This window comes from Nipponia nippon, unplaced genomic scaffold (assembly GCF_047370975.1).
Source record: "Nipponia nippon isolate SJK-2023a ecotype South Korea unplaced genomic scaffold, ASM4737097v1 scaffold_1, whole genome shotgun sequence".
NCBI classification, from domain to species: domain Eukaryota; kingdom Metazoa; phylum Chordata; class Aves; order Pelecaniformes; family Threskiornithidae; genus Nipponia; species Nipponia nippon.
In genome coordinates, this window is record NW_028262290.1 from 120,668,547 (window position 1) to 120,691,714 (window position 23,168).

At 41.3% G+C, this 23,168-nt stretch overlaps 1 protein-coding gene across 6 annotated transcripts in view; it reads right to left on the reverse strand.

Annotated features, from left to right (window-relative positions):
* Nucleotides 1–23,168, reverse strand: part of METTL6 (methyltransferase 6, tRNA N3-cytidine) — a 40,098-nt gene that overhangs the window by 10,114 nt on the left and 6,816 nt on the right. For 4 of the 6 annotated variants that reach the window (XM_087770196.1, XM_087770188.1, XM_087770178.1 and 1 more), the window contains exon 6: nucleotides 20,335–20,836. In XM_087770196.1, coding sequence (XP_087626322.1) covers nucleotides 20,688–20,836 — 149 coding nt within the window. In that variant the 3' untranslated portion in view covers nucleotides 20,335–20,687. Of the gene's footprint in view, nucleotides 1–9,572; nucleotides 9,648–10,532; nucleotides 10,738–16,630; nucleotides 16,749–20,334; nucleotides 20,837–23,168 lie in introns of those variants that run through there. The other 2 variants (XR_015707482.1, XR_015707481.1) reach the window with 2 other exon arrangements.

The window sequence follows — 23,168 nt, forward strand, 5'->3', positions numbered from 1 at the left end:
GATCATCCAGCCCTTGTTTGAAGAAAGATCCACATATTGCAGAATACTCTGAGAATACGTTTAACACGCAGCTCTCTCAAGAGCAAGCCTACCAAAAAGCAGGTGGATCTGCCTCCTTGGTCAGCATCACGAGAAAGGGTTCAGTGTGCTCAACACCCTGGGGACCCAGAAGGCTTCTCTCTGAGACTTCCCAAGTAAACTGGGAAAACCGTCAATAGTGCAAATGCAGTCTTGACACACGGGGACAAAAGTTGCTCTAACTCAGTCTGGCATCCACACGGCTTCCCAGTCCCAGCAAGGAGGACTGGGAGGGAGTCCTAGTATAACAATAGCTGCAGCGGCACAATCGGTCCTCCAACTGCTGTTGCACAGTGCCGGGGATGCGCAGTGGGATGCAAGCACAGGAACACCCTCTCCAAACAGCAGGAGATGAAATTGATTTTCAGATGCAGGCGTTTTGCAGAGAGAGTGAAAGGAACAAAGCAGATGTCAGGCGGTCTGCAGTACAGCTCTCCCCTTGTGGGCACCCCTTTGGAGCAGTAATTCCTTCAAGGGGGGAAGAGGAGAAAAAACAACCACCCAGCAGTGTGCTAATCTTCACAGACAGAGCGGCTTTAATGCTGCCTAATCCTCCAGAGAGAGGAAACAGCATTACCTTCATGCCAAGGATATCAAAATGGTTGAAGGTGGCAAGCTCCACTGACATTAACTTTATTAAAGGAGGAGTATTTCCACAAGCCCTGAGAAGGCTTGGTCAAGAGCCACCTGGAGACGCATTGCTATGTAAGCATCTACTCGTAACAACAGAAAATAGCAGGCAGTTGGGAACTCCTGAAAGAATATATAGGCATCAAGCATGCACACAAACTAGACATTGCATATCACAGCCACACACGTCAATTATGCAGCTATCAAACAATAGCATAGCAGCGGCAATGTGAGCAGCTAATAATTGTCTTTTATTCTTTTTAAATTTGGCTCCTGTATTATTTTGCTGCAGCTATATAATTAACTTGCATTCTGAAGGAGGAAGCGGTGCCCCTGGGTTGTCGTTACAAGAATGCCAAACCTTCTCAAGCCACTTCCTCAGCAGAGAATGATTTTTCCATTTAAACTGGATGCAGAAGTGAAAGAAAGGAGATAAGCATTCTCAGTAAAATTCTGAGTAATAGGAGCCTGCATTTAATTAAACCTTACTTTAAATAACAGTAGTATTCACATTCTACTCATAGAGGCTTTCTTGCATCTAAATATCAAACAACTGTCACTTCACAATGGCACTGAATATAAAGCCAGTTCCTAAACACCTTTAGGTAAGGTGCAGGACACATCATCTTGAATTCACATTGGTATGTCAGTACATCTCATCCAGCCTTGCCTAAAACACCTCAGAAATAGCAGCTTGCACTATATGCCACTGCCTGAACGTTCAGAGTCTCATCGTAGAAATCAGCATAGATTTAAGTTATTTTTTAGAATCGGATACTTTCATTATTTATATTTGGTCCTACAGAATTTCTGAAGTGTTGAAAACAGTTGCACACGTTGCCTCCTTCTTGTGCAAAATGGAAAGTTAAAACTCTGAATCAAGGATCTGAAATACAAAGCTCTAGTATTGTAACAGAAGCAGAAAATACCAATACATTCATCTCCCCTTCCTGGAGAACAGTTCAATTATAATCATGTCCCCAAGCAGATTTTGCACTGAATCACTGTGACATCTGCTAGGGAAATGAACACAAATCTATATCTGCATGCAGCAAATACATTGGCAAGGTTGCAATGGGGGGAAGGGAAATTAAGCATCACTTTTCACACAAAGTAGAAAATGACAGCTGGTCACATCCATCAGTAAACACTAGCAGAAGTGAGAGGAGGCAAGATGCTTCTTCACCTTTTGCCCCCACCATAGCGTTACAAAGATACAGATTAAGGATAAAACTGTGGCTTCGTATCCCCTGCCTACAGTAACAGCATCTGGATGCATATCACCCCCTGGGAACACTAACAATAATGGATCATATCCGCCACTCACGTGCGTTAGCAGAGCTCCACTGAGTTCAAGTGAGCTGTGCCCCTTCCCCAGCTGAAGAGCCAGTTCGACATGCCAGAGCTGGGGGGGACAGAGCCCCAAAGGGTGAGGGTGCAGAGTAACCTCCTTTGGGTCACTTATGGAGAAGAAGGATGGCCCATAGCCTTGTCAGCAGCAGGGACAATGTTATGATACAGAAGCAAGGGGTTTAGTCATGACTTGCCTACATGCAAAAATCATGATATAATGTAGTACAACCCTCTTTGTACAGACAAAGACACCCAGAAGAAGGGCAAAGTTAGCTCAAATCCCCCTGTGTTTCCCCAAGGACAGGAGTATGCCCACGGACAATTGCTGCAGAGCCACCCACACACTATAGCTTGCTTGCCTGTCTGAGCCCATGGGCACAAAGGTGAAGACCTTTCCCACCTTCTTTCAGTCCAACATGCAGGGCTTCACTGGTTGCATCACATGGCAGGGCACAAGGTTGGCTCCCAACTGCAGGATGGAGGAAGGGCCGCGGTATGAAGCTACTGATAGAAAATCACCTTCTAGCAAGAGGACCCTTGGCTCCAAAACCTACCCCAGCTGCACCATAACACTGCAACCTCTTTACCATCCCAGTCACACACAAGGCTGGAGATGAAGGCAACACAGCAGAGCACGCCTGAAACTCAAATACCTAAGTTTCATGCAGGATGTACAAGATGGATCTGACCTTACAACCATATGGGAAACAGCAACATCATTCTAAGCTCCTTTTAAGCTAATGATACCATTTACACAGGGTTACAGTAACTGCAGCTGTTTTGGGAGGAAACAGGCTCTCTACCAAAAATACACAGACGGGTACAAAAATTCTTTGCATCACACCTTCACCTATAAGAAATGCATTGCATTAATACTTAACAGTATCTCATTGCTGGAGCAGAGCAGCACAGCACCCTTTCATCGATTATGGCTTGTTTTCAGGTGCACCTTCCCCACACCCAAAAGCCTGTGTTCAAGATATTTTATATTCTGTGATTCATAGGGTAAGATTAATGTGACTGTAAAAAAGGTATTATTTCAGTTCCTTTTTTAAAGAGATGTACAACCTTCCACCCACTCTTCCTTGTGCTTTTACAGTGAGAATTTGTTCCTAATTGGTATCCAAGTGTGCAGAGTCAGATCAATTCCTCTTCAAAAAAGCGTGCTGCTTTTTATCCTGATGAAAACAGATACTACAGACTTCACTTACAGGATCTGATTTTAAAAATTACTGTAATCAGGCTTTGATGGAACCACTCTGATAACAGATGTGTGGCTAATGTGTTTCCTAATTTTATGACAATTTGACTACAGACAAAGTCAATAAATAGCTTAAAAATAAGCAAAACTTTACGAACTTGGACATTGGTGATACATGCCAAATTCAGAGCTCAGAAGTCTCCCCTGAAATGTTATTAGTCCATATCCTCCTACTTCTCCACAGTCCTGATCTTTAAAACTTCAGACAAAGGTACATGAAGAAAACTTTGAAATTTGGACTCCTGACCTCAAATTGCTTTCTCATGCAAGAGACAAACTTTAAGCTTTCAGGAGTTACATATTTACAGTCTGATTCCACAACAAAGAACATATTGATTTTTCTATTCAGTACAAAAATAGAAACACCTTCTCTGAGAAAGCTGTATTCTATAGTTTACAATGAGAAACTGCTTGAAAAAGCAGAAAAGAAATAGTAGAGTTTTTTTAAAGCTATGTAAAGAAAGTTTATTCTTAGAACTGCAAGAATTCTTTACATTGGAATAACTTAGTAAGCACACTGAAATACTTTCCCAAATCCATACGGTCTAACTGGAAGGCTGTTGGCTAGAGCCATCCCACTGCCTGTTTCAAAACAGAGGTAGAGAACAAGTGTGTGATCTGCCAGATATCTCCTCCTGTGCTTGCCACAGCTTGACCAAGAGCCAGGCTGCTGCTGCCACCCCTGCCTCAAGCACTGAAATGGAAGATTGCAACATGAGCATGCACAGAGACAGCAAAGAAACACCTGTATGCCCTGAAGGGGAAAAATAAATGCAGAGAAAGAAATAAAATTTGAGCTTTAAAACTACTCTTCCTTGCAAAAGATGTATTAAAAGGGTCTCATAGCTGTTTTACATATAGACTGACAAGCAATAAAAAGTCAGCGAGAAGCTCAAAAGACACTGATTGCTTTTATCTGCCACACAGTTTGCTTTTGAGGCTGCAGTTCTGTGTGGTTTCTCAGATGAGCAAATCTCTCTTCTAGGTGTTTCTAATACACCTACTGACTTAGATTCCTATCCTGCAAATACTAACAGTCATTACATGCATGCATTCTTGTCTGCAGTATCCAGAACATATTTTATGTGCATTATACCTAGGACACCTTTAAAAACTACAAGCACTGAAGAGGGAGGCACATGAAATACAGCAGAGTTTCGTGAAATATTTCTGTTAAAATACAAAAAGTCCAGCACTTTTTAAATCAAGAAATCCTAAATAGGTTTCTCCCCCATCAACTCCAGGTAACATGGTACATTTCCCACCTCTTCATCTACAAGAACTGCGGGTGGGGGAAGGGAATTCTGCAGCTTCTGCATAGTATAGCCAAATATCCTCCTCCTCTCCACAAAGTGACTTAAAATAGATCTACAGTACAGCCTCATTTGGGGGATCTTACTATCTTATTTATGCCATTGTTTCAAGCGCTGTAACTCGGAGGACTGGGAACAGAGACTGCACTTCTGCTAACGAGAACTGAGTTTGTAATACAACAGCCTGAATGAGAACCCCAAGAAAAAAGAAAAAATTAAAACTATGAAAGTGGGCTGCATATTGGGAAGACAGCATAGAGTAGAGAGCTGAGGTTGCACATGAAACCTTATTTCCGTGCTCCTTGCTTATTTTCTCTTCTAATGGTGTCCAAAGTAGGTTCTTGTCTTTCTTGTACTGTGTGTGTTCCCTTCAAGGCCAGCTGAACAACATTTTTTTTTTTTTTTAGGGACCTGAGGAACTCAGGGCAAGACAATGAAAGCTTTCTTGAGAGCTAAAGCCAAGTCTTGCCGAGTGAGCAATCCTCCTTATTTATACCAACTAAGAGTTTGAGCCTCACGCTACTGTATGGTATGTTATACCAAGAGCCCTGAGCCAGCTAGAGATGCTTGGGAAAACAAGAAGAGGGGAGTCACCCTGCCTGTAGCTCTCAGCCCAGTCTGACACCCAGGCTACACTCCTGCCTGAGAGCACAGAGAAACACAGAGCTGAAAACAAGCAAACACAGCCAAGAAACTCCAGCCTCAAGGAAAACTGGAGCCTACCTCCCTCTGGTCCTTTTCTCATGTCCTTAACAGACTGCAGGAGTGGCCAAAATACCTTCAGAGCTGCTTAACCCAGCATTTTCTCCCTTGTCCACATCCTTGCAGGGCAGCACAGTTGGCAGCCATTTAGCCCTAGCTAGTCTCGGTATACAAGCTCAGCGATACCCATCTGCTAGTGAGCCTGGACCATCACTCTCTACTGCTTAATCCTGCCCTGCCTCAAGAAACAGGAGCTGCTATTTAAGTTTCTCCAAACAGATTTTGTGTGTGTAAGGCACTACCATCCATTTGCTAGCCAGCTTTAAGTTAGTTAGGCAAGAGTTACCTGGCCAGTGTAAATCCCACTGGCCAGGTAACTCTTAGGAACAAAGCAAACTGCTTAGAGCACAGCTAGCAGTAGCACTTATGTTGTCTTGCACCACTGTTGACTTTTGTCTGTGTTCATGTTACAGTAAGGATCCTCACCTGACACAACTCTCTAGGTAATAATTAGCTCTACCCATGCTTCTCTGGTGGTTACAAGATCCCACAACTTTTGTTTTTTGGAACCAAAGCAGAAACCCACCAGCTTGTGTGCTTTTTCTCACACATGCCGGAGCCAATAATTCAAACAGGCTTCTCCTCCGTTTTGCCAAACAGCTGAAGCTCATCCTCACATCTCTCACTTCTCTTCAGCTGGGCTGCTCTTCCTCTCACCCCTACTTTCTGAAGGGAACATGACCCAAAATTGGGAAATAGGCACTGGTCCTGGCTCTAAAGCTGCTTTCTTTGCACAAATGTCTGCAAGCACCACTTGGCTGAAAGAAATTATAACGTAAGCTTACAGTGAATGAGGTGTCCTCTCTTTCTGTGCAGCTCACAAACCAGGCTGCATTACATGTAGGCTCACAGACCAATTAATGTAATTTAGGATCTTTAGTGGCCTAAGAGCTTGCTGAGATGGGAACAAACGGCTGAAGGGAAGAGGCTGGATGACATGCTCTGCATAGCTGTATGTGAAGAGTGACTTGAAACTGTTTGAACTCACTAGTCAGTGTAACAAGGAGCCAAAGAAGGCTGTTACTGCTCATAGAAGAAAAATAATCTGAACTGTCAACATTTTTGTTAGTGCTTAATAGAAAAAGGAGAAATTAAAAGAAAAAAACAAAGAGATGTTGAATAAGGTATAATAAGGAGCAATTAACCCCATGTTGAGTGTAGAGCAATTTCCTCCAGCACATCCTCTTTGCAAATGAGGCACAGTAGGAACCGGGATCAACGGAGGCAGCAGTGCTTTTGCCAGAGCATTTGCCAGTAGAGCCTCTCTTCTATAAACAAGAACAGGGGTGACTAAATCCTGGTAGTTTCAGCCCAAATCTAGGTTCCACTGTTCTAGGTACCACATAAACATACAGAAAGTCAAACCTGCCCCCAAACTTTTGCAGTCTAAAGGCAATAAAACTAGAGGAGGAAGGAAATGTTTATCACAGACAAATGACGAATGCTAGTTACATGGTAGCTTTTATCATTGAAGGGAGAAAGAAGTCAGGCAAATCAAGTTACTGAAGGAAAGAATTAGAAAGGACGTTACAGAAAAAGGGGAGAAGGGCTCCATAGGAGGTGACTTGCTTATGGGCTTGATTTCCTGGTTCAGAAATCACCCTGAGCCAAGCAGACACAGAGGTCTGCCTTGTGCGATCTGCAACCACACACCTGTATGCAACATGGGACTCTGCAGAGGACCTTCCCAAACGATGCAGCACTGCTTCCCTTCCCAGCCATGCACAGCCGGTGCTCATAAGCATCCACACGCTGCATGGGCCTGATCACTCAGAGCTTCTGTCAGTTAATGAAATATCTTTCTCACAATTGTCTGTGAGAGGAGACCCATGCAGTGACCCAGGCTGCCAAAGCAGCTCTCTGTATAAACCTTTGTGTCTCTTACCATTTATTGTCCTTTGCATTTTCCAGTGAAATCCCTCAAGTGACAAAAAATCCCAAACGCAACTTAAGGCTATCAGGATGAGTATACTCCATAATATAGCCACATGAGAGTACCCACGGAGACCCTTCTGCCTCTCCCCCTGCCTGCACAGCTACGCTCCTTTTTAATAAAAACTAGAACTTCAAGAAAGAGGAGGGGAAATGGTGCACAAATAAGCTTATCCCAACATTCAGTCATTTGAGGGCCAGCGTGCGGGTCTGAGTCCCACAGTTTAGCTACAACCCGATACAGTGGTGTCACAGGAACGCAGGAGGCTTGAATACATGTGTGTGCTTTTTTTAGGACAAGAGTATCTTTCAGAATTTTGCTGCTGCACTAAGCTTCAGAAATATATTTGATATCTTCAAGCATTTTTCTTCTAGGTCGTGGAAAAATGCTCCCTTTCTAAATGCTTATTAAATTTCTTTGGGTTCATATATGAAGTGGATGATTCTGGGGTTTTGCCCTCTCCCACAATAATGAGCAAATGGGTATCCATTCTGTTAGCTCCCCTATTGATTTTGTGATTCCTAGTGTAATCAATCTGCCTGTCTCTCCCCAGACTTCAGCCTCAGGGCAAGGAGAACTTTACTAAGGGTGTGAATTATGAGACGGTTGGACTATCTCTGTTTGGTGCTGCGTTACAAGTATTCCTGATCTGTGAACACACTCTCAAATTCTTCTATAATTTTTGTTTTCCTCCTGCCTCTCTGATGGGTCTACCCATGTGAGGAGGTCAACAACTAGGAAAGTCCCAGATTCCCATTACAATTACTGTCCTCCCTGCTCCAGCCCCCCAGCAAACTGTAATAGTGCCCACTCACAATTTATCAAGACAGTCAATTCACATCTCTTACCATCATCACTTAGGCTTTATCTGTTTCTCTTCAGCCTTATCGGCACTGTTTCAATGTTGATATTCCTATTTCTGATGTTATATCTCAGTTTGTGCCCCACTGGCTAACTCATTGCTAACGCGTCCTATTTGCTTTAGGGGAGATTAGTCTATATAGTTTCAGCTGCAGCATTAACCACTTTTCCTTCCTTCCTGAGGCTCACTATCCTCCAGTCCAACCTATACTCACTGTTGCCACTAGCAAATAATACAACCCACAGGTGTTCTTGTATCCTTCTCTCAAATGCTGCATTGTCTTGGCTCACAATGTTCGCCAGAGTCTCTGCATCATCACATTTTGTTTCTTGAGAATCCAGTTTTGAGCTCTGGCAAGCCTTTCTGCATTAGATCTCCTTACTTGTAGTCCGTAGCTTTCATTTTCTAGTACCTCCACAGTATCGGACAGTTGTTCAGCCTTCATAAATTTCATAAACTGGTCTGGGTGTTTTCCTCTGCTTTGCAAATTACAATTGATCAATGTAACTGGTTATTTTTGTGTTCTCTAGTAATAATATTTCTCTGATTGCTTTGTCTCAGATCCCAGTCAGCATATGGCAATTCATCAGGGACTATGTTAACTCCCCTGATGGAGAAAGCTGGTGCCTCAGTTTGCATTTGCATTCTGTATTCCTGTGTTAAAACTGAAAGAAAAAAAACACCACCCTCCTCTCTTGTCTTTATTTGGTTGATGTCATGGAGGGTGAAGCATGCCTCAAAAGCCTGAGAGACACCGACTGATTCAGAATGTGAGAAAAAAAAAATCTCATGACTGTCTTCATTTTTGCTGGTACCCACTGTCTGCATAAAAGGCTTTTTCAGTTGGCCTCTGCTTTTCCAGAGAACGTCAGCTGTGGTGGCATTTTTAGCTGTGACATTTTCCCCACTCAGAATATTTTCTTAGTCCATTATACTCCGTGTACCATCTGCCACACAATAGTCATACACTGCCAAGAAGCCTGGCCACAGTCTGCTTTATTCAGTGGACGAGCCCTAATTGCTTAGCCTGGCACAACGTGAGCCACCGCATAGCACAGCATCCAATTCCAACTGCTTGTGCCACGGTTTCTCAGGGGTACAACGCTCCAGCACCGTCTCAGAGGCAGCTGTGACCACCGATTAGTTCCAACACAGAACAGTCGTGCTTCCATTCAACTTCTGTGAAGAAAGGAGAGAGCGACCACTCTGTAGGCCTCCAGATGCCTTTTGTTCCCAGTTTCACACTGGGAATGTGGCAGAAAGGAAGAGGCTGTGAGGCTGGGAGCCTAGCAAAGCACTGCACATCCAGGATACAAATTGTCCAAGTCATTCTGCTGTCCTGCCTGGTGCTAAAGAGTGCTGGAGGGGTGAGGAGCAGGAAGGCTGGTGTTATGGTGCTGTCTCTAGCTGTGAATTGCATGCAGCCTCAGTAAGTGTGTGCCAGGATGGTCCACCCTGTTGAACAAAGGGCAGATGCCAGTTTTAGTACCCTCTTGCAGGCTGTACAGCTGTTGGCTCTGAGCACCTGGCTTGGCACAAGCACTGTAGAATGCAAGCATCCAGTCTCATCCTCCTCCCTTGCGAGGTGGCCGTGGCTCCACAGGCCGTGACACAGACCATCCTGCCAACAGAAACACCACAGTGCGGGGTATCGCTCAACACCCCTGCTCCACTGCTGTTTCAGTGTCTACTGAAAAGAGATGCCAAGGCTGAACACAATCCTGACCTAAATGGGAAAACTTCACAGTCCCATGGCTCTGTGACACCTCAGCAGCCTGTGTTAACCAGGAAGGGAAGACCTCTTGTCCTGCCCAACTCGCCAGTACACTCTCAGCTGGTTTTGCCTCTGTGTCTGCTGCTCTCTCAGCCTGTACAGACACATGGACGTTCGCATGACAATGACACATTTTCTTTTTGATCACTGGCTATATAGAGAGGAAATGGTAGGCCAGATACTACTTCTACACAGTGGAAATCAGAAAAGTGTGGTGGACTGCGAAGGAAGAATAATACAATGTCTAGGACTCCAGTACCACACTATTAATAGTCACTTGTAAATCCCTGTTGCAGTCCCCACTCATTGCCGAAAGTAACGTTTTCTTGAAATGTCTCAAGGCCTGAACCCATGGGATGCTGTGGTCCCTCCATGGAAGTCTCAGCATTTTGTAGGATCAGGCCCTTGGTAATACACAAGCATGCTCTGAGCAAGAAAGCCCATAAGAAGACTTAAGAGATAGGCATACTGCTTGGAGAGGGGGCAGGAAAGAACTGTGCCTGAAGAGGCTGCCTGTGGGAAAAGACACTTCTCCTGGGCTGAACACACCAGTTAGTCCCACTCACCACTGTCCTGGGAATTAGGAAAAAGCAGCTCTTAGTCCACTCCATTTTTGCCTGTCATCCAGTTGCTGGGAAGAAAGCATCTAGGATACAGCCTCTGCGCTTTGCTTGATGACAGGTTTCACTCCAAGAAGCCTTTCCATGGAGATCCTTATTTTGGGTTTGATGGATCCCACTCACTTGTACAAAAAGCAAGGATAAGCTAGTCCTAAATAAAGAGAAAGGAAAGTGTAAGAAAGGCAAGGAGAGGACCTGTGTTTTTACAAATTGGTTTCTGCACTGGCAGATAATTAGCACTTACACTAATTCAAATATTTAATATCCAAAAGAATTACTGTTGCATAAAATGCAGTTGAGGCAGTTTTATATGTAGCTTATTAGTGCTGCCTGGTAACAGATTATACTAAACACACAATGTTTAAAGCGAGACATAAAGCCAGCAAGATGTAAATGTAATTTTATTCTATTATTACTCTTTCCCTTGAAATGAGGAGGGCTTGCTGGAGACAAAAGGGGGATTACTAGAGTAGGAGAAACTGTAAAATGGCAAGCTAAACTACAGCCGAGTTCACACAGTAATTAATGAGCGAGACAGCCTCTCTGGTCGTGTGCATCTTACGCAGCTCTGCTTGAACGGCTGCTCAACTGGAGAGCAGCTTATCTATAAAACAAAAGAAATGGAAAGAAAACAGGAGCAGTTCATACAAACAGAAATTTGTCTAATATTTTTGAGGAGCTAAAAAAAATACTGTATGAATGTACTGCATTTTGAAATCTGTATCTTAAGTCACTGTAGTTTCTAAGGTAACAGTTTAGTGGGACTCAAATTAAACAGAAACAAACCGCAAGTTGTCAATGCAACAAATTATTGCCTCGTGGGCAGAGGCAATTAGAATCCCTGCTGCCATTAACAGTAATAGTATTTCACCTTACTCTCCCTCACACTGTGCTAAGAACATTCCCTCTAAATAACAAGTATCTCTGAGATGCAACTATATTTTCTTTAAAAAAATCGTTTTCTTTCTTCAAGATGCAAGAGCTATTTAAGTAGACAAAAAGATGACTTAACTGCATATAAGAAAAGACTCTAGCTGTCTTGTCTATAGTTAATCATTACCAGCTCTTCCTACCACTGTGTTAAAGGCAGCACTGGTTAGCAGCTAGTGCCATCTTGTGAACAAAATCCCAAACACCCTTCCTTCACCCTTTTTAGTCAAACTGTACCTATGCAGCAGGGTAGAGGAAAAAAATCCAGTTTTTGCACGAATAAGTAACTTCATAAGAGCTCCACATTTAGGCATAAAATATGAGACTAAGCCTCCAACCAGGCAGATAAGAGCTTGACAAAGTAGAGACAGTCTAGAGAGAAGAAAGTTATTTTACAGTACAGCTGACGATAACAGAAGCTATTCCTTTTTCACTGCATTGCAAACAATACCTAATGTTACCCTTACTCAAGAAATATACATCATGTCAGCCACAGACTTTGCTAACCTACACTGACAGACAAACTTTCCTTCCTTTTTTAGGTCAGTTTCTTTTTCAAAAACTATGTTTCTTCTGCACCTGGGCTTCAAACAGCAGTGGAATAAAAGGTTGCGCTACAATTATTGAATAGAAAGGGACTTATGCTATAAATCCAGCAGGCTGGCAAACACAGGGATCACTAACCCTCCAGCCTCCCTACAGACTCCACGAGGGTTGGATTTGCTGTGTTCTGACCAGGAACAAACTGGAAAGACAGGAGAGATCAGGTAAAGTGCAGCAAAAGACAGGAGAGATCAGGTGAAGAACAGCACCGCCACTTCTCGTAATATACTAACATTTTTATTGTAGTGTCTGCTCCTGGTACCATGCAATTGTAACTGGAACACTTCTGCTTAAAACAAAAATATTTATTTTGTATCTCTCATCAAGGCACTTTTATATCTTTTTCTCTCCCCACCCCCCAATCTCATGGATTTTGAGTACCTACTTCATTAGTTTTTATGATCAGGATTCACTGTATCAGTGGATCCTCTTTTCTCAACATCAAGGGTCAGCAAGGGGAGGGATGCATTAGATCTCCCATCCTAAAGTGTGATTCCTTTTGCCATCTAGGAGTTGCAACAGCTCTCAAGGAAATCAGATGAAGTTTTCCTTTTGACTTTGATAGAAGAAGGACAGTCTTTTACCATGTCCATTTCCAATCTGGGGAAGTACTTTCTGGTGTCGTCCTTTTACCCAATCCTTTCTTTTTCAAGGATGAATTGTGGTTACCTCTTCATCTGCTAGACTTTGAAAAACTTGATGGTTGTAGCAGGAGAAAAAAATAGGAAGACTTAGAACTTACACTGAAAGCCGCTACTGGTTTCCTATGTACCTTTTTTCACTCCAAGCTCATTCTCTCCTCCCCAGCGGGCAGAAAGTGAGAGACAAGGCTTGAAATCACCCAGGAAACTAACATCAGGGTTGGGAATGGTACACCTGTCTTTCAAATTGCAGTGACAAGACATTCAGGAACCATGTTTTTCTTCATCAGAGCTAGTATCTCTCATTAACAGAGGATCTCCTCTGCAGCAAGATTGCTTGTTACTTAGGTACTGAACCAAGATACGGGAAACAGTAATTTAAATTTGAACTAGGGAGAATATTAATCTCTATGTCTTGTCACAAACGGAATAATGTCCTTTCTTCCTATTCTTACCCATCTTGCATAATTGAATGCTTACAATTTTTAGGACAGGGATTGTCTCTTACTCTCTATGTCTACAGCACCCAGAACAATGCTGTCCCATTCATGGGTCTCCAGATATTGCCACAACAAGCATGCAGTGAACATTTTTAAAGGGATTTGTTCATAAGAATCCTCTTTGGAAGATGTCATATCTTAAACTTGACATTTGGGCTCCATTCACCCTGGTTTCAGAGACTCTCCTGTAGTCCTGTACAATCTACTGTTTCAGCACTTCATATTTCTTTCCACCTCCTGTAATATTCAGCACATTCACCATAAAAAACAGCAGCAATAAAAACTTAGCTCAAGTAAGGATATACGATGCTATAGGCTCCAGGAAATGTCAAATCAAGCCACAAAAGCAAATTTCACATACTTTACTCATATTTATGACTCATATTTTGCTCATATTTATGACCATAGTCAACAGTAACATATTTTCAACTCTCTACAAGAGTACATGAAACAAAACCATATCATCACAGTAACAGACAGTTATACAATTGCTACCTGTGCTGCAAAACCATTTGAGTGTCCCAGAAGCAAAGTCTGGCATTGCACATCTTCAAATTTTTTGGTCTGGTATTTAAAAACAAATAATGCCACTGTTGCAGCTGCAGTTTTATGTGCCAGGCTTTTTGAGCATGCCAGGCACATTCTAGGTCCTCTCTCTAAATTTCTGAAAGCTGCTTTTTTTTTTTTTTTAAAGGATATTCATCTTTGGATTTTTACTGCAGTACTAAAAATGCTGCCTGACATTGCATTTCCTGCCAAACAACAGGCTAGCCTGGCACATGAACAAACCGTGCTGCTGCTAGCATTGACAAAGCAGTCTTGCTCCTTCAATTCATCAGTCATTCACAAGAAGCCTTTCTTTTACAGAAGTACTAATACATCTTAAGATCTGTTATAACTACAAAATCACTCTATCTCACTGATCTACTACTGGTGACCAAATCAGACAAAAAGCTCCCATAAGTAGTTGTTTGTATGAATGAAGTAAAAACTGTGCATTATGGAATCAAGGTAAAAGCTCTCAGTACCAGTACCAGTTGACAAGCTTACCCTGCCTTCAGTGGGCTTTTGAGAATGACACTGCCCTACTTTAAGAGACAAATGTAGCTCATGTTGTAGAGTCTGTTTGTGGTATTTTCTTTTCCTTTAAGGTTCAGTTATGTTCTTTTTTTTCAATCCTTTATTTAGTGGCTTGGAAAGGGTCCCTTGCGTAAAAGGGCAGGCTAAGACTTTGTATAGAGGAAAGTATGCTTGTAAGAGGAAGATTTTTCATTATTTCTAAAATACTTTCTGGCTCTGTATCAGCTTGATTATTTCAGTTTACTTGAAAGTGGGTTCTTCACTCTTCTGAGTTTTATTCTTATTTCTAACAGGCTTTCTCTTGGCCATCATGTCCCAGCCAAGTACAGATCAAGAATACACAGGTGGTTGCTGATCCTTAATTTATTAGCCACTTTCAAAACCAAAATCAAAGCCTGAAACTGTTACTGGAAGCTGAGCCAAAGCCAACAAAAGACTTACAGTGGTGGCATACACTGTGGGGCAGAGGGTATGGAGAGTCTAGAACATCTGCATATTAAACTTCCAATAAGTCATTCACATTCATCTAGACAAGAGGTGGCAAACATGTTGTTCCCTGGGGCCAGGTTCTAAAGGACATTACAGAGCATCCTCGAATGCTGAGTGTGAAATGTGTGTTTAGGTACTTCAGCCAGTCGGTCACTGCTAAGTCTAAGAAGTTGTACAGGATTTCAGGTTTCAGAACTTTCTGGAAGTAATTCAGAAAAAAAATGGTGGTAATGGTTTTGTGGCTTCTTCAAAGTATTTTTGTGTTCCTATGAAATTTGCTTTACTAATAAAAGGAGCAGAACAGAACGTTTACTGTATTTCTGCAGAAAACAACTCTCCTTTCCTTCCCCCCATCCCCTTCCATCCTGCTTTTGAATACTCTGGTTTTAGCATCACAGCAACAGGTCTGGTACATTTAAAAGAAAAAGGCTTCTATTAGATGATAAAAATGCCAATCAAATGTCATCTTTCACACAAAAGCTTGAAGCCAAAATGGGAAGAAAAGCACATCAAAATCCTTAGATTTCAGATGCACAACAATCCCATATGCATGAAGATATTATTACCCCATTGAAGAGCAGCTTCTCTACTATTTAAAATCTACTACAGAAATCCAAGGGTACAGAGAAGTTGACTGTAGAAAAATACTGAGTGGAGCCTAGACAGTAGGCAGGCTGTGACTTGTCTACTCTCTGACTTTTCCCTACAACTACCCTCAGTTATTCCCATTCTAAGTTCTCTGGATACTACAGGCATTGGAAACCTGAGCTGGAGTTGATAGGGCACATCTAACTTAAACAGGGATAAGACAGTACAGACGCCCCAGAGTGGGAACTCTGAAAAAGCACGGAAGTGACAGTGAAGTAGAAAGCTTTTTACAAGTCAACGGACAAAAACAAATCTGGATTTATATTTTCAGTCACACAGCTGCCTTTCACTTCACATATTCTACAAGGATGCATTGGTTACACCTGTGTCTTTGGCAAAGACCTTCAAAAGCGACTCAGTTTTCCAAGGATGAGACCTAAGACTTGCTGGAAAAGGGGATAAATGTTCCTAACCCATGATCATTTAAGTAGAGGTACACAAAATCACTAGTCATTTGGAAAAAAATCACACACTTCTCCTTGTGCTGTTGTCTTCCCTGATTTCACAGCAGCAGTATTTTCTCCCTGCTGCAAACACAACAAATGGTGCACAGCAGCCTGGGAAGCGGGAGTGAAAAAAGTTCTCTAATGGAACATCTTACCTGGCTAACAGCTTTTATCTTTGCAAGCAATGCCTCTGTGTGCCTCTCCACAGTACAGGCTCACCATCTGCCTTTGTTCTAATAAATGAACTCACATTACAAATACAGGGCGCAAACACGCTCATATCCTGAATCTACTGCACCCAAGGGCCAGATGTTTTTGCAGAATGTATAACTAGTAAATGTTTGAAATGGCTCACAATCTTTCCTAATAATAACAAGCATAACCAGTGAAAAATTCATCATAGCTACACTATGGGAGGTAAAAATCCATAAACAAAGACTTACCTATTTTCATTAACTGTATCTTCATCCTGTCTTTCCAATATAAAACTCTGCTTCCCAGATCATCTTGCATGTATTACTAATATTGCACACACTTAGATGTCGCCCTTCTGCCTGCCTAGTAACATTAGTCTAGTTTTGGAAGCTAGAGGCTTTCATTCCCAAAATCTCACCTTTTAGATGAACAATTCATTTAATTGCATGTCATCCCTGGCCTGTGAAACTCAGGGAACTTTTTTTTCCGTAGAAGCTTAAACATAATCTTACCTTTTTTCCTTCGCATACTGATGCTCAACACTGATATCCTCTCTCTTTCAAATAACTCTTGCAGTAAAATACTTCCTAACTGGTAATTTGTCTCTCTCAATATATTCAGATGCATAAACTGTACAACAAATCAAGAAAAAAAAAAAACCAACATCAGTTAGGCCTATAAATGACCTTTCAGATTTCATGCACCAGTTTCCTCCTATGAGACCAAGGCTGTATGTTTTACAGTTGGCTGTTGATGCTTACACATGCTACAGTTTCAGGTCCCACTTTTGTAGCACTTTGTTTCATAGAAACGATGCACAACCAGCCATGGGGATAGTGTTGTATTAACTGCTGATATATTATGCCTTTGGAACCCAAGGAACCTTTAGGTACCCAAAAGATGCATGGAAATAGCCTTTTAGCTATCAAATGAACCACACAAAACCTGCTGTGATACCACTACTTAGAAGTTCAAATGGATTTTTCTCAATAGCCCATAGTCCTAAGGAAAGAAAGTTTACCCATGCATACAGTACATGCACAATACCTGTGTGGATTTCTGTCTAGTCTTAGCCTGTTTGTCAAACAGCGTCAACCAAATTTGACAGAACAGTAAAGGACATGAAATGTCAGAAGACTCAAAGACACTATATTTCTGTAAATTTGATGAAAATAGCCAATAAAACCAGACCTTACTAATGTCCTCACTGACGCACTGCCCCATTAACATGATCCCCTAATATACGCTGTCTAATTCCAGTAGGAGACATCAGAGAATCGCCCACTGGAAAGTGACATTTAGGATTCCCTAACTGCAGGAAAAGCTTTAACCAGAGTTTGTATTTTATTCAACATCAGAGAATGTAATCACAGCGCACCAAACCATAAAAAAAAATTTAAAAATAAATAAATTGGGTGTTCTTAGTCCTACTACTTCAGTAACAATTTGCTTCTATTCTAAATACTGCTCAGAACAAGGTGATGAAGTAACTTACTATTTATACTTATGCTTGCCAGACAGAGCAGCTAGTTCAGCTTAAGGGAAACAAAAGGAAGGTCTTCTACAGACAATCGAGTCAGTCTCAGCAGCCTCCATTAACTGAAGACAACTCAAATCAAAGAACAACCAAGACATTTATTACAATCAAGGTATACTAGCTTGTTTGTGCAAGGTGAGCACAATTCAGTGCATGTATATTTTTTCCAAGTCCTTTTGACACCATTTACCCCGATTACCACATCTCCCTAAGGACAGTTCTTCAAGTAAGGGTACTAGGTACAGGTATCCTTGGCATGTGCTACCCCTGGTGAGCTTATACGAGCTTGGAAAAGCTGAAGGGTTGGGGGAGAGCATATCCACTTTACTCAGCACTACAGCAGGCACATGCACCCCGTCATTTATTGTGTCTCACATGATGAGGCAAGGATTTCTTAAAGCTGACTCAACTTCCTCAAACTTTACCACAATTACAAAAACTTGCAATGATTTAGAGTTCACAGAAGCAGAGGCATAGAAACCAAATAAAGCTTTCTGACCATTCATCTCAAAATAATCTCTGCTTTATGACAACCATAGCTGAAGGCCTTTCTGGCAGGGGCACTAATGCATGCTACTTTATTTTCCAGGTCTGACTGGAAATGAGACTGAATGAGAAACAAAAAAGTTAGAACTACTACTCTCCATTTAATGTTTCGCTACACAAAAAGTGACAGTAGTTCCTCAAGCAGAAACACACGGAAACACTGAAGCTACAGCCACAAAAAAAGCGTATTATTGTTCAGGCAATAGTTGGTTCAGTGTAAAAAGGAAGTCAATGGCTGTCTGTTGGGTTGACTCAAACCTTCCGATTAATAGTTTTAATACTCGCCTACATTTCATTTCCTTTTTGGGATGCTCACTTCAGTGCACTTGCCTTTGCATATGCTGACAATCATACGCCAAAGTAATGAGGAGCCACACGAGGCAATCCTTCAGTCTCATCTATGTGCTGTATACTCCAAAAGGACCAAACATTCAGTCTTGTAAGGCACTTGGTGTTACAGGGTTCAAACCCCACTAAAAATCAGAGCTCAGACTACATGCAGTCATTGCAGAACTGCTGAAGACAAACATTTGCTGAGGGATAACACAAAATGATGATTGCTCTGATTATAATAATGCTATCATTGTTATACCCTTTTTAACATATTTTTTCATTTACTATAAATGTTACTAGATATTTATTACTAGTATGGCAGAAAGTGCTAATGGGTTGCGCAGCAGGGGTCAGCAATGCATAAATCCCCAGGATGATACTCTCCGTAAAAAAGGGAGATGTCATGTAATAACCCTCCTCAAAGAGTCGTTAGGAGAATTGTGTGGTTTAATATCTTTTTCCTCTGAAGCCAAAGTTTGATGACACAATAAATCCAGCTTTGGGGCTCATGGTATCAGACCAAAAAAAGCTGTGGTGCCCTGATGCAAAGCAATGATCTGCTGCAAATTTATTTATAAACCTATCAATTGAATAAGACCTCTGGTGGCTCCAATTTGCTCAAAAAATTCTGACTGGTTAGCTTTGTAACATTAGGTTTTACGCTGGAAAAGTTATTGCTTCCTTCCCTCCATGCACACACAGCCAGTGTTAAGTGCTGAAAAAAAAATCATTATCACATCTTATGGCTAGTTCGTCATAAACAGAGGCAAATACTCACCTCTGGTCCACATCAGATGTGTATGACTGGGTCACCTAGCAACACACACGTCCAGTGGAATGACAGCCTGAGTCAATCAATCACATACTAATATATACTGCAAGAGATGAAATCCCTACTCAGAATATAGGGCCACCCTCAAATAAAGCCACAGGTTGTGCAAGGCCTTGCCCAGTCCATTTCCGAGTATTTCCAAGGACTGCGGTTCCATAACTTCTCTGGACTCTGTCCCAGTGTCTGACCTCCCCTTACACATAAAAAATAAAAAAATCCTAGTATCTCGTTGGAATTTCCATTGTTGCACCTTGTGTACATTACACAAGGTCAGTACGGCCCATTGCACAAGTCACCGGATACTTCTGAAGCTCAGAGCAGCTGTTCAAAATGCAGGTTAAAGATCCAGGCATGTTTTTGAGATTATATCATCCAAGAACAAAGGAGAGGTTCTGCATTGCAAAGCGCCAGGGCTGTTGAAGGGAGTCAACAGCAGTCAAGTCTGTGGCTGGCTATAAGCCACAGCATTAATGCAGTGGCTTTTGGTGATAGGAACAGCAAAGACCAACACCTTTCCTGAGAGTGATGGAGAAGAATTAAAACCTCTGCTCAGGAAAGAAGCAGCTGACTACACTTGATATAAAAGAAAGTACTTCTGACTGATTTCAGTTCCAAATGGGAAACTGACTTGCAAAACCTCAACTATTTCTGCTCATCAAACAAAGAACACCTGAAATGAATTAGGGATCAAGACAACCCGATCCTCAAACAACTTTCTCCAAGCATGAAATCATGTAAATTAGGATGTTATTTAGAATATAAACATTTGTTTACATGTCTAAATGCTGAGCACATTAAAAATATACCATTATTAAAATACCAAAGCAGCTTACATTATACCACTCACTGAGTGTGCTTCATTCCTGTATCTGAGAAATTATACTCAGAAGTCCTACAAGTACTGAAAGCAGATGAAATACTGTAACTTTAACAGGCCACCAAAACCATAAGTGATAGGAAACACAGGATACTTATTTAAAAATAGTTTTTTAATAAAAATGGAAATAACAATGATGATAATAACTAATGAAAACTAGTGCTTAAAATTAACCATATTTAGTGTGCTTTACCTGATCCTCCAACAATGCTGCACAGGATTTACTTTAGAAGCATACAGATACTCAACAGGTTGCCTGCATCAATAAACCATCTTAAATTTGAATTAGAAATAGCATTCATATTTCGTATCTGAGGATGAAAACCAACAAGAGGTACTTGATGCAGTCATTTCTGGTTTACCAGAAAGATGAGCACACACAAGGAAAAACTATGTGCTAGCTTCCATTTCAAACAAGCAATGTTGTTGCTAATCAGCAAGAACTTATGTCTTACTGAAAGGCTTTTGAAATTTGCTTTGAAGAAAAACTCTTGGAACACGCAAATCTTCTTTCCTGTTCACAGTTTCTCGCTGCACATATTCATTGACCACTTGCTCATATCCCTCAGCCTTGAAAAGCTGAGACAAGAACTCTGGAAGAGAATTAAAAAAACTAAGATGAAATATTACATTTAAGCTATTTTAAAAACACTAGTCAGCATTTATATAAGCATATGTTCTTATGTGTTACAGCATGAAAATCACACAGGCCTTCAGATTTCAAGCAGTTCTACGCAGGCAGACTGCTGAATAAAAATCAATACAGTTCTCCTTTAGAAACATCAGCCTAAGCAAAACGGCTTGCAAAACTGGGGCTTAAGCTAGTTACTCAGTTTAGTTTCCACAACTTGCCACATCTCTTATTTTTATTGAGCTTTGTCATTCTCCTTGTGACTGACTCCAGTGCGTTTTCACTTTGTGCAGATGACCTTTGCTAGCTGAATACATCACTTATTTCAAATATTTCAAAGGTAATCCAGCCTTGCAGGCACATCTCTGCTTGAGGAAGAATACCACCCTACGTTACCAGACATTCACATGCCATTGCTCAACAGAAAAATGGACAAAATGGCAAAGTGGATATGGTGGTATCAAGCCTCCACTAAGTCAAACAGAAAGTGTTTTCCATAAACAAAAGAATCTTACTCAAAGCATATCTCCCTTAGGGAAGGCAGAAGCACCTCACAAACAGGGTGACCTATGCAGCAGAGAGGGCTGCTCATGCTATTCACTTGTCATGTTAATTAAAAATCATCACTTTTCCTTTCCTGTACCTTGTTTCATTTACTCGGGGGTAATTTCACAATAAATTTAAGCCATTCTAAACTTGTGCTACTTGATAGAAAACAAAGACATGCCATTTTTTCACTGCTCAGGAGGATCAGCTCAACGAAACAGCTGATTGTGTGGGTGCAGGAACCCCAGCACTGGAAGAGGGGGTGTGTTGGGGAAGGAAGGTGAGACCCTACACCCACTTTGGTGGTAGTGCAAGCTTATATCAACCTAAGCCCATCATGAAGCCACATGCACCGGTTGTAAACATAGTATGTTCATGTAAAATGGGGGACCCACATCAATGAAATATAAATAAAGAGCACTTAATTGTGGACCTATTAAAGTCTCGTTGTGAGGAAGTTGCACATATTTCATAACACAAAACTACAACCATGCCTTCCTCCACAAATTTAATATTGTTTCAAAGACCAGAAGAATGTTTTTTTTTTTCCCATGGAAGAAGCTCAGTGTTGTTATCCGAGGCCAGATATATTATAAATAAGCATCATTCATATCATCCCATGCAGCAATTACTTGGTGTACTAGTGTAGTGCTAAACAAATGAAAAATAGCATGTGTTGCAAACTGTGCGGAAATGATGGGACTCACGTTTCTAGCAACAAAAGAATTCTCAAGCATTATGCAATATTTATATCAAAATCAGTGAGATGAATGAGATCATAATGATTAAAAATGGGAGCAGAGGTGGTCCATGAGACAGTCACAGACCAGCCCAAGGCAAAACACTTGCTAGCATGAGCAATATAAGATAAATTCTCTCTTTTCTCCTTCCTTCCTCTTCCTCCTCCCTATCACAATTCTTCCCCTAAAGCAAACATGCATACTAGCAAGGAATTTCTCATTCAGAAGCCATTCTAACACACAATAAAAATGGGATTTAAAATTCCACAGTTTTATTTGTTCCCTTTAGCATCCATTCTCTTTGTAAGAGCTAATTGTTTAAACAGAACTAAAAATCACTCAATAAATAACAGTTCTAGAAATGCTTCAATGAAGCTGTAGCACAGCCTGCCTTATCTTAGATTTCACCATTGTCCTATAAAGAATAGAGAGAGCTCAGACAAGATTAATGGTTTTTATATATCAGAAGCAATTAGGCAATACATTATGTCATAAAATATGAATAACATTTACTTGGCTCCAAATCGGTCTCTTTAGTGGCTGTATTTTTCTTTAGACTAAGAACAAAGAGCCCCACCGAAATAAACACACAGTTCTTATTACACAATGCCCTATAATTGATAAGGGGAAGTAACAGTTCACTGAAGTTTAGCATGAGAAATTGGGAGTTCAGAGACAAGCTATAATCCCAACTCACTGTGAGAGTCTAAGCAAATTCCTTCATGTCTCTGCACTTTAATTTCTCCACCAGTAAACTGCAATAATTAACTTCCTTCCTAAAGCATTATGAGCACTAAACGAAAAACTGTTTAAATACTGTATCACATGGAAATGCTTTTTGCATCATCTTTACTGAAAAACAGAAGACAGAGTGACCACAGCTAGTCAGTGCTATCCCAGCATGATCTGTGCACAAGCTTCTCAGTGCTCTAGTCATCGTTCTGCTTTAGAGGTCACTGACTTCTTCGGTAGACCTCATCTTGCACACCAGGAATAGCCTTGCAAAAA